Source organism: Pezoporus flaviventris, unplaced genomic scaffold (genome assembly GCF_033815535.1).
Source record: "Pezoporus flaviventris isolate CSIRO_AGI_PZ_B2104156 unplaced genomic scaffold, CSIRO_AGI_Pfla_v1 ptg000036l, whole genome shotgun sequence".
In the NCBI taxonomy this organism is placed as follows: domain Eukaryota; kingdom Metazoa; phylum Chordata; class Aves; order Psittaciformes; family Psittacidae; genus Pezoporus; species Pezoporus flaviventris.
Window position 1 is genome coordinate 17668448 of NW_026892584.1, and position 17459 is coordinate 17685906.

At 36.9% G+C, this 17459-nt stretch overlaps 1 protein-coding gene across 2 annotated transcripts in view; it reads right to left on the reverse strand.

Moving 5' to 3' along the window:
• The window catches only part of SPRED1 (sprouty related EVH1 domain containing 1), a 61616-nt gene that overhangs the window by 22046 nt on the left and 22111 nt on the right, over nucleotides 1-17459 (reverse strand). For both annotated transcript variants that reach the window (XM_061463403.1, XM_061463402.1), the window contains exon 2: nucleotides 2902-3076. In XM_061463403.1, coding sequence (XP_061319387.1) covers nucleotides 2902-3076 — 175 coding nt within the window. The remainder of the gene's footprint in view (nucleotides 1-2901; nucleotides 3077-17459) is intronic.

The following is a 17459-nucleotide window of genomic DNA, read 5'->3' on the forward strand; positions in this document are numbered from 1 at the left end:
GAAGCTGAGCCAGTTCAGAAAAGAACAACTTATGGGCCGGAGGAAATAAAAATATGATCTAGTTACAAAGGTACTTTAACAATGTACAATGGGGGAGGGAGAGGTGTGTAGAGAGAGGGAAGATTTCATTTTTAAAGAATACTTTCTTTTTTAATCCATAGGAGTATTTTCAGAAATGGCTGTGTGTAGTCTGCAAAAAAGTGAGTGGCTTGGAAATTGTGATCCAGCTGACTGAGCTGTAATGACTTCTGGATACTACAACAGCTTAAGCATTCCTGAGGACACGTGCTCAAAGTCTGAATAACGGAAATGTTCAAAATGATTTATGGTTGATGAGCTTTTTTAAAACAATACTGCCACTTTCTCTTTGCAAATATAATGGCAGAGCAACCAAGTAAACCAAGTACAACTAACCTCAAAGATTATTCAGATACACAGATTTACACACTAAGGCCATTCTAAAATGAGATTAGAGTGATGTTGGAGCATGGAAACAGCTGACTCAGTATAACTCTTCTTCAAAATCAGATGATCAAAATACCTAGTCCCTACTCAACAGTGAACATGATGAACCCATAACAACTTCAACTTTTACTTTATTTTTACAGAAAAAAAAAGAAGAAAGTGTTTTGTGTCACTGAAGTAACTCCTCTTTGAGAACACAGCCTTCTTCACCCTTTCTGTTGAAAGTGTTAATTGCATTTCAACTTCTTGGTGTTATTTTTCTTGGTCTTTTCTTTGTGTTATGAAATATAATAGTCACCTGTCAACTCTATTTTGACTAAAAACCCAGTTGTTTTGCTTCATTAAAGAGAAGGTTTAAATGTGTGCTTGAACAGTGAATCCAAAGGAATGTCTTTGGAAAAAGCATTAATTATATTGAAAATCAAAACAGTGACTGGATCAACAACCAACAGAATTTCTCTTCCACTTCTTGACTTCCAGTCCTTCTGAAAGTGTTATCACCCAACAAGGCCCTCACATACCTTGGTGTAGGATCTTGTTTCTTTCATGCCAACAGAGGTATTGTTGCATACTGTGCAACTGTTGTTAATTTGTTACACACTAGCTGTTGCTTATAAATGCATTATTTGAAGTCTGAGGAAATACACACACATATAGCTTCATTTTACTCCATTACCAAGCATCACTTGCTCTACAGTATTCCTCCCCATAGCCTTAATGTGAATTTGTTAGTTCCCTGAACTTTATTCAATATACACTGGATAGGTGTTCTTCTTAGTTGCATTTCTTCCATCTTTTATCCTATGTTTTTGAGGAACTGACTTCCAACAGCAACTTCCTAAAACTGCTGCAAGATGAAAATCCACAGTGACAGACTAGTTAGTCACATTTGTGGGCAGCAGGGGGGAGGACAGATGGACAAAGGATGGGGGACACACAAAAAAAACCCAAACCAACCAAAAAAAAAAAAAAAAACAATAAAAAAGAAAAACCAACCACCCAAACCAACTGTTCAGGACAATGTTTGGAAAGCATTCATACTAACCTGAGCTCAATTTTGGACAGGAAGAGGAGCAGAGACATTTAAAGTCTACTACCAGCAGTGGAAACAAAAACAAGGCTTGCCTAGGGGAAGCAGGAGAGTGAGTGCAAGCAGATCGGGATGCCGATGGCTACGACATTTTCATATGCATGAGGGAGAAACATTAAACCAGCTTTCAGTTCCGAGCATTTTATTACCCTCAGATTCTGAAGGCAAGCTGTGAATGTCAAAAGTATTAAAAATTAAGAGAAAACTGTCAAGTATCTCTAAATGCAATTAAGCTCCTCAAAACCAGCCTCAATAAGGATAAAAAAAGTTCTAAAGGGAACTACTGTGAAGTGAGGAAGGAACTGCAGGTGCACATAGTTGTGCAGGAACACAGGGTACTCTGCTAACAGCACTACGCCTCCCTGAAACAACTGAGTCAGCAGAATTTCTATTTATATGCTCTCTTCCTACAACAGCCACAGTAAGGCAGAAAATTCAGCAGTGCTGCCTCAAGAAACAAACTGGTATAGTTGAGAAAGAATCACCAGTACAGTCTAAGAAGCAGTTCTACCTTTAAGCTTATACAGGAATCATAGATTATTGGCAGAAAAGAGTAAGTTCTTCATAGAAGTCATTAAGATGGAGGTTTTGTGCTTTCCTCACTTCTGTTTCCACAGTAAGACACCGCCCCCATCAGAAACCTATTTAGCACATAAGTAGCCAAGCAACGTTAATGTCTTCTATAGGTCTGCATGTAGAAATGGCTGAGATCCTACCCCAGTTTTCCTTTTGTGAGGCTATTTAAGGCAAGTTTCTGGTACTTAATTTAATGTAGCTGATAAATGAGTACTGTCTGCTGTTCATCAAACCAGATCAATTCTTGGGCCTTGTAAGCTTCATGCTTTCATCCAATACAAAAGTTGTTTTCATGTACAACGGCTACATTTTGCCATAGGCAAATTCCACAACTGAATCAGTTCCTCAGTAAAGGAATTCCTCCGGACTTGTGTTTTTAACAAGTTCTAATTTTCCAACACTCCTATTATACACAATATCATTGGTGTATAAACAGGTTAATAAGTAGTTTTAACTTTAACCCTCGATTTGAAAAAACACCTGAATAGCAAACTCTTTCCCCAAACAAATGGAAATCTGCAATGAACAAAAAGTATCTTCTAAAGTTTCTAAAAGATCAATGTGCTTAATTCTAGAAATGCATGGTATTACACCTAAAACAAATAAATGGCTCTTTAGGTATATAATCATTGATATGGACAAAAGCTAAGCAACAGCATGAGGCTGAGACTATAAATTTACTTTCTAGTCTACAAGCAACAATAAACAAACATCTACTCTTAGGTCCTACGTGGTTTTAATAGGAACATTAAACAGATGTAAATTGTTACCGTTTTATCCCTGAGTCGTTCTCCATGGATAAGAAAATCAGCACAGCTATTCTCTTCCTGGGGAATGACTTTGAAGACTGTGACACAGCTTAGTCCACCCCCTCCAAGTGGTAACCATCCACCACTTGAGTCATCCCGGGTCATCACCACAGCTCGCACTCGTGCATAACTATTACTGGAAGAGATGCAAAAGAAGAAATTAGTTTTCCATAAACAAAACCCAGCTAAATGTACTTAAATAAAAAACCAAAACAATAACAATAAAAAATTATAAACCCACAACCAAGATCATGATAACATTGTGGAGGATTAATCCTTCCGTAACAGTCACCTAAAAGAAACCAGTCTAAGACAACCCACTAAAAAAATGTTCCTCTGTATTTTTATGCCTTCATTAGGACTTCTTGGGGCTTACATGCAATTTGTTTTAAAAAAAACTTAACCAGACAATGTAGTTCCTCAGAGTCAAAATGATATTTGTCTAAAAATCTTTACAGTCAGTGATCTAGCTAGAGGGTCAGGGGTGGGAAGAGAGTAAGAAACAACTCTTGATTTATTTTAGACTAATCATGAAGCCAGTCAGCCACCATGAAATTGCACAGAAAAGAGAACAAGAAAGCAGAAAGAGGTCAGGCCTTCTGCCACTGAAATCTAAACAAGAACGGGCTTCTAGCCAGAAGCCCTGCTTCCCTTCATTCCTCTGTACCTCTTCCCCACACACATAACCCGTCCTTTGCAAGGGTAGGTCAGGACATACACACTGTGGGGTTTGACAACAAAACCAGTTATGGCTACTTAAAACTTACTATTTGCAGTATCTACTAGCTCATTCTCTCCTGTATTTGCAGTGTGTGGAAAATTATTTGCATTTTACAATTTAACAGCTTTTTCCATGACTTAATGTTTTTATAAAATAAACAAAATGGTTATTACTTCATTTATTAAAAGCCAAATTCCTTTTCCAGAGTCTTACAAAAAGGTTTTGGTGACACTCTCAGGTTTTATTTCTTTTAAAATAATGACACATTTTAGCTTTGGTTATGAATTTGCTGCTACATCAGCTGGAAAGTCCCATGACTTACCAAGGATGGTACAAGATCCTACTTTCAAAGTATGGTTTACTGCATGAATGCAACAGTCCATGAATGAAGATTCCAACACTTTGAAAGAAATGAGCTTCACAGTATCTTCTGCAACACACTGCTGATTGAGGGCTTAAGTATTTATGCCACTTAGCATTAGTAATATCAAATTTATGGACTGAACAGGAAACATTAGACAACAAAAAAGTTGTTCCTTCTGTACAAAATTATTTATGATATAACCATTCATCCAATTGTTGTATTTTAAAGTGATCACTTCTTGCTTTTTTTTTATTTTCCAAAATGTCCCAAAATAACTGAAGGTTGCGTACTTAATATATTGCGTTCTCACACACATGATTCACACATATGATTCACATATAGATATATATATAAGAGAATTTTGCTGCAAGCATCTACAGCTCAAATGCATAATGGCTTGCAAAATGGGAAATAAAACAAGACTATCTAATTTTAGTTTATAGGCAAGTGAATTTGTTTGTAGAGACTTTGTTTGCTCCCTCCAAGCAAAAAATCAGCCTCCTCCTCCTCCCCCTAAACCTCATAGTTAAAATGACAGTTCAGTCAATGTTTCTCACCATTTCTGTACAAACATCTTTTAGTAACTTCTCCCACACAGCAGATAAATATAATCAAGAAAATTCCAATCCTTCATTGTATGCATCTATCAATTCTAAGAGCTGCAAGTAAAAATGGCTATATCTTGGCGCTTAATAATATTACTGAAAATTGGTCTCTATTACTGTATTTCAGTTAGAGATAAGTTCGGGCTGTAGTTGTACACTTCAGACAGATAGTGTTTTATCTCGTATGTCTCAGGTGAAGAGGCCTCTTCTTACAGAAACTGAGCACACTGGGACTTTCCTGTGAAACAGAAACGGGATGCACCAACTAGTTAAACCTACACACTCTTTGCTATTCTCCACTCAAGTGAGCCAACAATTCAGCTTAAAAGTTATTCATTCTACAAATTTGGTCATAAATCTTAGTATTAGTGATCTCTTGTATACCAACAGACTGTAGGAGCAGTTCAGTTAAACATCATTTAGGGATATCGCAGGACTTACAGAATCATAGAACTTCACTCAGGCTACATGAAAAAACTTGAACTATAACAGAATAACTTTTTTTTTTTTTTTAAATGAACGTTTACACTCCATATCCATTTTCTGCTCAAGGATTGCTAAGGAGAAGCTAAGGTGGAGGATACATATCATACCTCAATAGCTTTGTTACTTCCATCTGCCATAAGATTTTTGTCAGTATTGGGTTTTTTCCCCCACTTCCCTATACAGAGCCACCTAGTCTGGTTTACTTAACATTCTTGTGTTTTGCTTCCATGTTTTCTAAACTGTTGTTAAACAAGATTTACCCTTTCAAATATTCTAGAAACTACTGTCAAATCCACTGCATTAGCGCAGCAGCCAAAATAAAACTCCCCAACAGGTAATACCTAATGAATAACCTCTTAAATGAAAACAGCTTTTTCAGAGAACCACCCTGTAAATTAACCAGAAAAATTCACTACTGTACCTGTAACAATGCCAAAGATTATGAAGAGATTGCTTAGTTTTGTTTTGTGGTTATTTTTTAAATTTTACAGGGACTCAAAATTGGCAACAATAGTTATTTTTAGTAACAATACAAGCTGGCTTGCAATTAGCCACAAATCAGCAGAGGAACTTAGGAGTGATTTCCATTTCCAAAATCCTCTGCAAACAAAACAGCACCCGCCTAGCACATCCGTGGTGCTACCGAAATGCTTGTATCTCTAAGCGTTTCAGCCCCCATCCACATTTGGGAATTCTGTAACAAACTGCTGAACTGCTGATGTAGCTTAGCTGTGGGAAAAGGCCACACAAGGCCCCAGTGTTTTCCAGCACCACACCTACAATGTAGTATTTCTACCTACTCTTGCAGGTTTAGCAGCTCTATCAGGAACAACTAAACAAAAGAAAACCAACCAAAGTGGGCAATCAGTTGAGCATTGCTCTATTACTACCACAAGCATGCAAAACATACCATGAAGAGCAGCACTGCAACAGCAGGCCCAAACCTGTCACATTATATACAATAGTTCCTGAGACCCCCTGATTTTGGTTGTGGCAACTGGAAACTTCAGGCAGAAGTCATCTTAAGGTAAGTTTAACATATTGTCTCCAGTTTCATTCTAGAAGTATTAGCAAATGAAGATGATTCTTGTTCCAGAAAATCAAAAGCTGGAGTGGGGTGAGCTAAGAAGCCTGAGAAAGCATTCAGGGGCAGACATAAAGGGCTTGGACAGGGAAGATACAAGACTCAGTCCTTGCCTGCCATCAACTTTATTTCAAGAGCATCAAGCATTAAAATCTGACCACAGGCTTCAAAGGCACTCTCCTCCCTCCAAAAACTTGTTTATACGAGTATAATGCTCTTGGGCCCAAAATGACTTATGGTCTGGATGACCAAACTGTTGTTCAAGCCCAGGAAGCAAGCCACTGATCTTGACAGGCTGGGAACTTCAGCTCAGCAACTGATCTTGCGTTTGGTGGCTGGGGGAAGGAACACAATTGTAATTTCATCACGAATTTCTTTTTCTTTTTTATAAAAAAGAAATTATTTTGACAATTTGTGGCATTTCTTATGTGTAATACCAAGCCAATTCAAGATACCGAACATTATTACATTTGTCTTTTCTTCCATCAGTGTTCCAAAAGAGAATGAAGGTTAAAAATTTTCTGCCAAAATATTTTTCCCGAAGAAAAAAGGGAAGAGATGTTGAAGGAGGAAAAGAAAAAAATCAAAAGCAGCTATCTTACAGAATCATAGAATGGCTTGGATTGGAAAGGATCTTAAGATCCAACCCCCCTGCCATGCTTGTTGAATTACATTTATTTATTGTCGCCATTACATTTATTTGAACCCAGTTCCAACAGTATACAAGTCTTCCCTCTCCTAGATTCATATTAAGCATTACCATTCTTTTATTTGTATTGCATCCTGCACATTACTATTTTAATATAGGACTGAGAAACAGTAACAATGATCTCAGAAATGTTTGTTAATACAATTGAACTGTAACTGCAAATTGCTTTTAGTACTATAAAGCTTAATACCATCATCATCATCGAGAAACCTGGATCTTCAATGGGAATTATAACCTGAACTATATGAGAAACAGACCCTCTTAGCTTCAGCAAAAATATCTGACATTATGGTTTCTTTCAAAGCTGGAAACCAGATTTGCAGAATGAGACTCTGGGTTTCACGTGGACACCAGGTTCACAAAAAGCTGGCAATGTGCCCTTGAGACAGTGGATGCCAGCGGTGTCCTGGCCTTGGGAGAAGCACTGCCATGAGGTCAAGGGAGCACTCTGCTCAGCACTGGTGAGGGCATACCTGGATAGCCACATCCAGTGCTGAGCACCCAAAACAAAAGTGATAAGGAGCTACTGGCAGAGTCCAGCAAAGGCCAGTAAGATGGCTATGGGACTGGAGCATGTGTCATGAGGGAAGGCTGAGAAAACTGGAACTGTTCAGCCTGGGAAAGACTCAGAGGTATCTTATCAACATACAGAAATACATTTTAACATCAGGAATGACTTTTTCACTGTTTGGGTGCCTGAGCACTGGCACAAGTTGCGTAGAGAAGTTGTGGTATCTTCATCCTTCAGAGATACTCAAAAGCCTCCTGGATATAGTCCTCCTTGAGCAGGGGGTGGTGGCTAAGATGACATCCAGAGGTCCCTTTCAACCTCAATTATTCTGTGTTCCTTTCTTTTATTTAATACCATATTTCAAAGCATAGCAATTTCAATAAAATACAACTTTATAAATATAATACGGGTTAATTTATGGGAATTCACGATACTTTGAAGTAAGAGTTGTCACTATGCACAACTGCTATTTAAACACTTCTGACAAGGCTGAGAAGAAAAAGGCGTTCTGAAAAATCGTGACACACTTTGCCATGAAATTAAACTATCTTTGCTGGCACGCAAAGTAACAACTCCAGGCTGATCTCCAAATCAGAACTGGTGAACTGGTCATGGATCAAGGCTCTTTACCTTTGACTGTCACTTTACACGTGTACTTTAATCCCTCCAACTTATGGTGCAATATACTTGTGTGTCTGCAGCCTCACCCAAAGAACATACATGAATTACACTTGGCTTTTTATGGTTCTTATTGTCCAAACAGCTTAGCAGAAGATTTTACAATTCCCAGCTAGGGAAGTGCTCTTGAGTATGTGCATACCCAGAATACCAAAAGGTAATACCAGATCACTGAGCTGGTCTGCTTTACTTGCAGATAACATTTCTTGAGTATTGACTCAATCTAGAAAAAATAAATGATTTAACCAGTATCACATGAACATATCCCTTCACTGCTGATGCTATATATCCCTTTGTTTCTAAAAGTTTAGAGAATGACTGCCACTGGCACAAAACATTAATGACTTATCTAGAACAGAAGGACATGCAAATATAGCATGAGTACTAACGAAGACAATTTACATCAATGAAACATGACAATATATCCTATTAATTTTTAGGAAAAGGAAACTATATATGTTTTGCCATAATAACAGATACTACATCAGATTCTGCCTTGCATGACTGTTACTTTTCTCCTCTCAAAATCGTACCAGCAAATCAGAATATACATCAAACTATTATGCTCATAGAAGGCAAAACATTGCAGATTTTCTCCTTTAAGATAGAGGCAAGAGGTATCCCTCACAGTAAAGACAGGAGGTAACAGCAACCACACGTGGCTACTATGTCTAGGAAGTTATTTTATGAGTAGCTTAGCAAAAAAAGACATGGATTTCCAGGAGGAACTATAGACAAATACTGCTACATTTAGCATGCTGGTACCACATCAATTTACTGAAGAGCTTTGCACTTTGCAGAAAAACCTGAGTAGGAAACTCCCACTCAAACAAAAAACCCAACCAAACCAACATAAAATTTTACTTACATAAACTTGAACTACCAAGCAAAAGGGCTAGACCCAAAACGGCAAAAGGAAAAAACTATGTGAAAAACTCCACTGCATAACGAGGGGATAACTGGTATTCTGCAAGAGCCAAAAATACCTGATTACACAATTATTATTTAGCAGAAGTCTTGTAAAACAAAGAATTTTGACAGTGCACCTACAGTTCAAAGAGGATAATGAGACACAAATGAACAAGTGTCCAGAATGGGAAACCGTTAAAACAGTATATTACTGTTACAAAGTGTACTTTAGGACACAAAAATCATAAAAATAATGATAGAAGCACTAGAACCACATTCGTATTTGAATACAGACAACTTAAGATTCGTGACTATGTAAAGTAGCCAATGCTACAAGGAATAGTAGCTACTACCGCACAAGTTTTTGCAAAGCACAAGAGAACATGAAGCTGTTGTAAAGATCTGAAAACCATGAAAACTACACACAAAGTAGGCATTTGACATTTCTGCGAATAGTATTTTTAGTCTTGCTCCCCAGCACCTCCTCTTGTTTAGTAATTGCAGCTAGTTTCTATTACTTCTGTATGTCATCCGTGAGGATTGGTTAAATGAAGTAGTATTTTAGCACATTAACTGAGATCATGACACATGCTTGCGTTCCACCACTTTTAAAGCAACTGCCTTCTGGAGGCCTAAGTTTTCATAATAGCACGGATTCTGTTAACACCATTCCATTAAGCTATATTACTTAGAAAATTGCATCTGATATCAAATACACAGCAAATAAAAAACCCAAACACACTTATTTTTCTTTCTACACCTCCCCACAGGAGTTAAAAAGAATCAAAGTAACATTCTGTCCTGGGTTCAGCAGTAGCAATCATGTTTTTTCCTTTGTGTTAACTGGTGCAGTGCTGTGTTTTGACTTCTGATTGCTACTGCTGAACCCAGGACACATTCAAAGATGGGTCCACCGGTTTTGGACATGCATAGCTGAGCTAAAAGGATGGTTTACAGTATGCAGTTCGCCTTTGTAAGAGCTGGTGAGATGAGCTGGACATGGAAGATGCTTTTTAATGACTTCCACAGCTGCCTGCTTAACAGAAGAGGACTGCTGGTACCAGGGACTGCTGGATCCATCCATTTTAGGGAGATGGGGTAACACAATTTGAGTGGTCAGATCTTGCTATGTATATGCCCAAGTTTAATGGGTTTCCTCCAGAAAACCCTAAATTTGTTTCATTTTTTACAAGTTGACAGCCACAAACTCCAAGAATATTCACTCTTCATCCCAGCCAGACTTCTCCCCTCTCTGTATTCTCACTTTTTTTCCTCCTTACCCCAAAATTTCTCAAGATCCAGAGGAATCTCTTTACTCCATTTATAGCAGAGAACTGTCTGTACCCTCTTCTAAATTCTGTGACATCACTACTCGCTTCTTATCAAGTAGCTATTAAGCTATCAGGTACTGATACCATGTGTTGTTGTGAGTTGCTCACCATGCAAACATGTAGGTAAAGATGAAAAAGTCCACAAATAAAGATAGAATTAAATTTTTAGACAAGTTACCAATTCTTTCCAACCTGGCAGAAATAGAGGAACACCTAAAGAAACAATAGGAGACAAGCTTTTCATTTTCCTCCACGCTTCAGCAAACCTGGTACAAGCACAAGTTTGTAGCTGAAGGCAGATTCCACTGAAAACTAAGACAACACTTTCACTAAATGTCAGACAACATCCATCCAGTCTAGAAGGAAACACCTCTTTATTTATTTAAAATTAAGCTTACAGACTCAGGTGTGTCTTTTATTTTCCTTGAAATAGCAATGATTACTACAGTTTATGATATATAATTAAAGGAAAGTTTTTCAGGTAATAGTAATAGCTGAACAAGTCAGAATTCTCTTTTATCTCAGGGCCATTTTCCTCCAGTCTTACAAACTCACAAAGCCCCTGAGCACTCAAGTATGCAAGTACAATTAGATCACCCTCATAGTCAAAGCTATTTGTCATCTAACCATCAAGATTAAGGATGGCATAATTCTCGAGACTTTGTTAACATGAGATGTGAATGCACTCATCAACAAGTCATTTTGTAATAAAGTTCCTGACCACTGAAGATTAAGGTAATTAAAACACTGAAAGGAGACCTAGTATGATTCCTTATGAACAACTTTAGCTCCTTTAAGGATGTGTGACTTCTGTAAGAAGGCTGTACTGAATGTGCTATTTTCAAACCAGCACCTCAGTACTTTTTATTTCACAGCTCCTTGTATTTAAAAGGACAGCACTCCACAAACAGTCCAAAAAGCCACTATTCTCCTCCTAACACACCTAAGGATATATTTAGCAAAAACAAAGGACAAACCAAGCAGACCCTGCTACGCTTTCTCCAACACACCAGAAAACACTGTTCAGATTTTATATTTACTGTATCTGAATTTCTTTCAGCTTGTCAAGGACTATACATTTGCTGGAGCAGAGACCATCTGTAATGCATGTAATTCAATAAAGACCTCATGTTGGGATTCAGTATACACAGTGTAGCTGCTGAGCTGCTACACACTCTTGATTTTTTGGCAATACACTTATAGAGGAAAAAAGTCTCAGTCCCACTGAGTTTACTCACCTCAAGCAACACTTGGCATTAGGTAAGCAACCACAAAATTTAAATTTTGATCTTGTCACATTAAAACAAATTTATAAAAGGTCCAGATCATTCCTGGCATGCACTTCCCACTCAGCCTGCACAGAAAAGGAACAGAACCTTAAACCAGATAAAGCATAACCACACTTATAAAAATAATCCTTTATCTGCCTTGCTAAACTGTAAGATTGCTAAATGAATGTTGTATAAGAAATAATGTTTTAAAACTATGTGAATTAAAAATGTAGTGTAATTTGTTGATGCTGTTAGATCTAAAGCTGGTCTCAACTTTTACACTGTCATGGCTTTTCAAGGACTTTAACCTGACCATGTAAGAGTGATCTTGCAAAGTAAATTATATTCAAGGAAAATCCCTAATGCTAAATTGCTCTTTTTAACATAATCACAAATTGACAAAATTCAAAAGGATGTTTCAAACACATACAAATGGACAAATCATGAATGCCCAAACCAACAAAACAGAAAGACTACAAGCCACACTGCAAAACGCTTAACAAGTAGTACCAAAATTGGAGCAAAGAAAAAAAACCTGAATGAGTTTTAACAAAAAAATAGCTTGTGAACTTACAGATCTATTTTAAAGGTCTATGTTCAGTAACTGAAAAGAAACTACTACTCCTTTGCTATGCAGCACCGCACTTTGAGGTCTGAACTGGTCTTTTTGTAGTGTTAACAAAACATGAATATTTGGGATAGAGGAAATAAATTAAGACAGAGAAGAAAAAAAAAATAGAACAATTTCTATTACAATAGTCCATCAAAGCAGAACAAAAGATTAACACGATTATACAAAATGTTTTAATAGTATGCCCTTCATAACTGCAATATGTCAGCATGAACAACGTGATCTACACTGCCAATATATACCTGTATGACCCATGTTTGATAATCTCAGTAAAAATTAGCATCCTCACCAGCAAGTTTCAAGCACAGAAATAGGCAATTCACAAGTGCTAAAGTCAGAGAACATAGGAATACTAACAATGCACCAAAAAAGCGTAAGTAAGCCTTGTGCAACTACATTCCCTGTTCCAACTACTACTGAAGTAACACCTTCCACAAGTTTCTATAAAACGCTTCATACATAAATCATACCTGAGCGTAGCAGAGCAAACAGCACACTGAAAAGCCTCTCAGTTCAAAAGGAAGATTATTTAAGTTATATTAGTTGCTGCTGTTATAGCAGAAATTAAAAACTTGTAACCACGTGCACAGAAAAAGTACACATGCATCCCCCTCCCCAAATATGTAACAAAATAAGAATACATTCACACTTCATAAATGATAGCTAGCCATGAGAACTCCTACAATAATCACTAAATTTCTCAGTCTCCTCAACAACCGAAAAGGGATCCATCCTATTAATTTTCCTTGTTTTGGCAACAACAAAGTCCTAAACCAAGGGTTACAACACTGACATCATGAGATAATTTAGTTTAGTTAGTTTATGGTTATATTTGGTTGCTTCCTCTTTGGACTTTTAAAATTATTAATATCATTAGAAGATATGGGTTTAGGGTGGGATTTCACCATAAGGAGAAAGTTCTGAAAAGGGTGCTGGAGATAGTGAAGTTAAAATGCACAAACTATATGGGTATCAAGGAAGCAAGTGCAACATGACATGACACAAACTCAAAACAGGTTTTTAGACAGTAAAATCAAGCAAGAATTAAAAGAAAAGTCTTTCTGCTCCAGACAATCTATAAGACAAAAATGTCATGCAGGAACAACTAGGCAGATTTTTTTTTGGTGCAGCTCTAACATCTATGTTGCACAATTTTACTAAACAAAACAGATTGCCATCGACACTAAAACTGTCTAAAGTGGTTATTTGCCACTTCTCTTACACAAAATAGGATATGATAATTTATAAAATCTAGTATAAAGTAAAAAATAGAAAAATCTTACCAAGTCAATAAGATATTCTGACTGCATAATTGGAGAAATACAAATAGAAAATTAAGTATCTCTGCTTAGAGAGACAGAAGAAAACATTATATATTCAATAAATACAAAAGAAATTTAACTGGTAGAATGGAAAAATAGGTATAGATGAAGATCAAGCTCAAGAAACAGGACCTGAAATTTGGCTGTTTAATTTGTACCCATGTATTTTGCTAGGGATTTTTGTTCCAGCAACAGAAGAACCTTCTCTATTCATATCCCAAGCACAGGGTCTACTACTGAAACAGGAAGAATTAAAATTAATTTTCTCTTATTATGAATAACACTGAATTTTGAATAGTTATCTGCAATGAGATTGTCCAAATAATCCCAGTAAATCAGAAGTCATTAACTGCTTTACTAGCTAACAAAAACCAATCAGCATTTTATTATGCATACTAAAAAGCAAGGCCAAAAGACCAGTAACATATTACAAGTAACTTCTTCACTGATGCTAACAAATCATCTAATTTTTGAAAAATTTTCACTAAGGAATTTAAGCCTGAAGTACAGGCTGTATCATGAAAGTTTACCTGACAGAACCCTGTAGGCTTTGCTTATAACCCAACATTAGGAACACATTCATCACCATATAAACTTTAAATACAGGATATACAAGAGTGTTTTTGAGAGCTCCGCTTTTTGAATTTGGTTGCTCAAACATCACAAAGCAATTGTATTTGTAGGGAAGAGAATATATTCCCTAGTCATGTGGTAATTCCTAGGGTGCATTCACTTGTCTGTAATTTTTATCCATTACTCCCAGTGTAATTAAAGACTTATAAAAAAAACCCCAAACAACTACTGATTAAAAGAAAAATTAAAAGAGAAGCAATTGTTTCAGTCAAAGGATTCTAGAACTGTCACTCTGTGATTTTAACTACCTGATGAGGAAAGTAGCTCATCCTTGCTTTCTTCACCCATATGATGACTGGAAAGCGTTGTGTATTCAGTATTCCACACAACTATACATTTGAGGCATTTTTATAAAATAATTAGGGGAGAAAAAAAATATATATATTGATTATTCCACATAAAAAGCTGATGTTTAGGAAAAAAAAGCTGACACAGTTGTTTCTTTAGGAAGCACAAAAAAGACAAGATTGCCCAAGAGTTATTTAAGGGGAAGAAAGGGGAGCTAAAAATGCCAGAACTCAAGTAACAAAAATGAAGTAATAGGTGTTTCAAAAGTCAGTGACATGAAAAGACTGGGATGGGAGAGAAGAATACAGCTTGCATAAATTCTTTCCTACGAAGTAAATAATATTTAAAAAGGGGGGGGGGGGGGGGGGATGGGGGGGAGAGAGGGAGGAAGGATATGAGGGAGAGAGGAAACAACATCTGCTTTTTCCAAACAAGAAGCAGTCACATGAGGAAAAACTCTGTGCCCTTCTTCAATGTGTGCAGCACAAACACAAAAGTATTTGATTTTAACTGTATGAGAGAAGCATAAACTCAAAACATATCACTGTTCAGCATGCAATTCTTATGCTATGGCTTTCCACAATACACTTAATTTTTTTCTGCATTAAAAGGGAAGTATAAAATCTTGTAGCTAAATCTAAACTAGTAAAAATTTGTTAGATTAGGGCCAATTAAAATACTAGTTTTGTTTTTTTTTTTAACTGTGTATGGAGTAATATTCAGCAAATACAAGCTATTGTATGACAATTGCTATCATATTTTTCCCTCAGCACTGGTGAGGCCATACCTTAAATACTGTGTTCAGTTCTGGGCCCCTCACTACAATGAAGACATCGAAGCGCTGCAGCAGGTCCAGAAAAGGACAAGAAGGGTCTAGAGCACAAGTCTGATGAAAAACAGCTGAGGGAACTGGGGCTGTTTAGCCTGGAGAAGAGAAGGCTCAGGGGCTACCTTATTGCTCTCTCCAACTACCTGAAAGTAGGTTGTAGTGAGGTGGGGGTCAGTCTCTTCTCCCAGGTAACAAGCAACAGGACAAGAGGTAACAGCTTCAGGATGTGCCAGGGGAAGTTTAGATTGGATCTTAGGAAAAATATTTCACAGAGAAGGCATTGTAACAGGCTGCACACGGAAGTGGTGGAATCAGTCCTTGGAAGCCTTAGAAAAACTTTACACTGTCTAGTGATGGTTTTGGCAGTCCTGGGGTAATGTTTGGACTTGATAATCTTAAAGCTCTTTTCCAACCTAGTTGATTCTATGATTCTATATTAAGTTTTAAGTAACACAGGTGGATAACTTCTACGGATCATAAAGGAGTGGAAAGAAGGGTTCCAAGAAGCATCTCCACAGTGAGTAAGCAGAGACCGATGAAAGTGCACAGCAATCACATCATCTTATTTTTCCTGTAACCACTTTCTGCAACCTCATTTCAGGAGAACAAAGACTAGTGAGAAAATTTAAAAGTGGTGATCATTCTACACTATCTTCTACTAAGAAGTCCAAGGCAACTTTCATACCTGCACTTACCATTATTGTTACAGCATTTTAAAGTTACATGATTTGGCACAATTGCCAAAAGCACTCTCTACCCTTCTCTTGCCCCGATTGTTTATTTATTCCTTTCTTCACCATTTATGCAGCTTTGCAGTGATCAACACTGGGAAGCTATCTGGAAGTAATCCAGAAGAAAGGTTAACTTCAATACAGAACAATTATCCAACTTTAATCAGAAAATGACTGGTTTTGGTCACAAGGCTCTCTTGTAACTGTTCAAAGTGGTTCTGTAGATACTATACTTCAACACAAGTTCCAGAGCAGTGCCTGAACACATGTATGACTGCTTCTCCATCTGCAACTGCTGCCAAACTCTCATTCACATAAGTCTGTATGGATCAGGAAAAGAAGGGGTCAGTCATATTACAGCCCAGCTGGAGCTTGATTGCTTCCCTACATTGTATAGGTATTTTGAGATTAAGCCACAAGTAGTCATATGAGAACCTAGGATTCAAGTCACAAAGTCTGGCAAGTTTGCTCTCTTTCTGCAGTATCAACATAAGTTATGTTTTAAATTTTATTTTTTTTCTGGCTTCGTGCCTGTGGAATGATGAGCACCAAATGTGTAACAAAGTTATGAATAGTTTCCTTCCTCACAAGAAATGTACATTTTCTTTCTCCAAATTCTTACCGTGAGAGGTTTTGGCCCTCTTTGTATTCAGCAAAGCCTAGTTTATATGCTAACAAAACAAGCTGAATTTCCTTTATGTAGTGACTAAATACACAAAGGGAAAGCCCTCTTGATTCCAGAAGATGCAAGGGGATTAACTTTGATAGCACAGAAAACAGATACTCTGAACACTGCAAAAAGTTTATCCCCCAGCATAGTAAAAAACAAAATGCAGAGAATCCACAGTTTTCAAGAAACACAACTGAAAATATATCACAATACCAGAATTAATTGTAAGCGCAGGTAACCTGCATGTAGCTTTTAGTTTTGATATCATTGATTCACATAAAACCTAGTATTTACAACATAGAGTTAAATGACTACTATATTGCTGCAGATTAAAACACTGATACACCACACCTGGCTAAACATTTTACTCATAAACCAGTAATTTTACATTAAAGTAACACTAAAGACTGCAGTCCTACTGTATTAATTTAGACATCTGAATGCAGACTGTAATAAGACTTTGCAAGGGTTAAGAGTACTCAGCCTGAATCTTTTTATTGGAAAGGAGTTATAGCAATCTCTATTTGGAAGAAGTTAAATATATACTGAACAAATGTGATTTATCTGAAGTGATTCATCAGCTCATCTTCATTGATGCACAGTCACTAACACTCAAGGAAACATAAAAAAAAAAATTTAAATAGGAAAGCAAGAACAACCTAGAAAAACATATTTGACAACTAAACCTTTCCACTAGAAAACATTTATTCATTTTAACAACTAACAAAAATTGATGAAGTGACTAT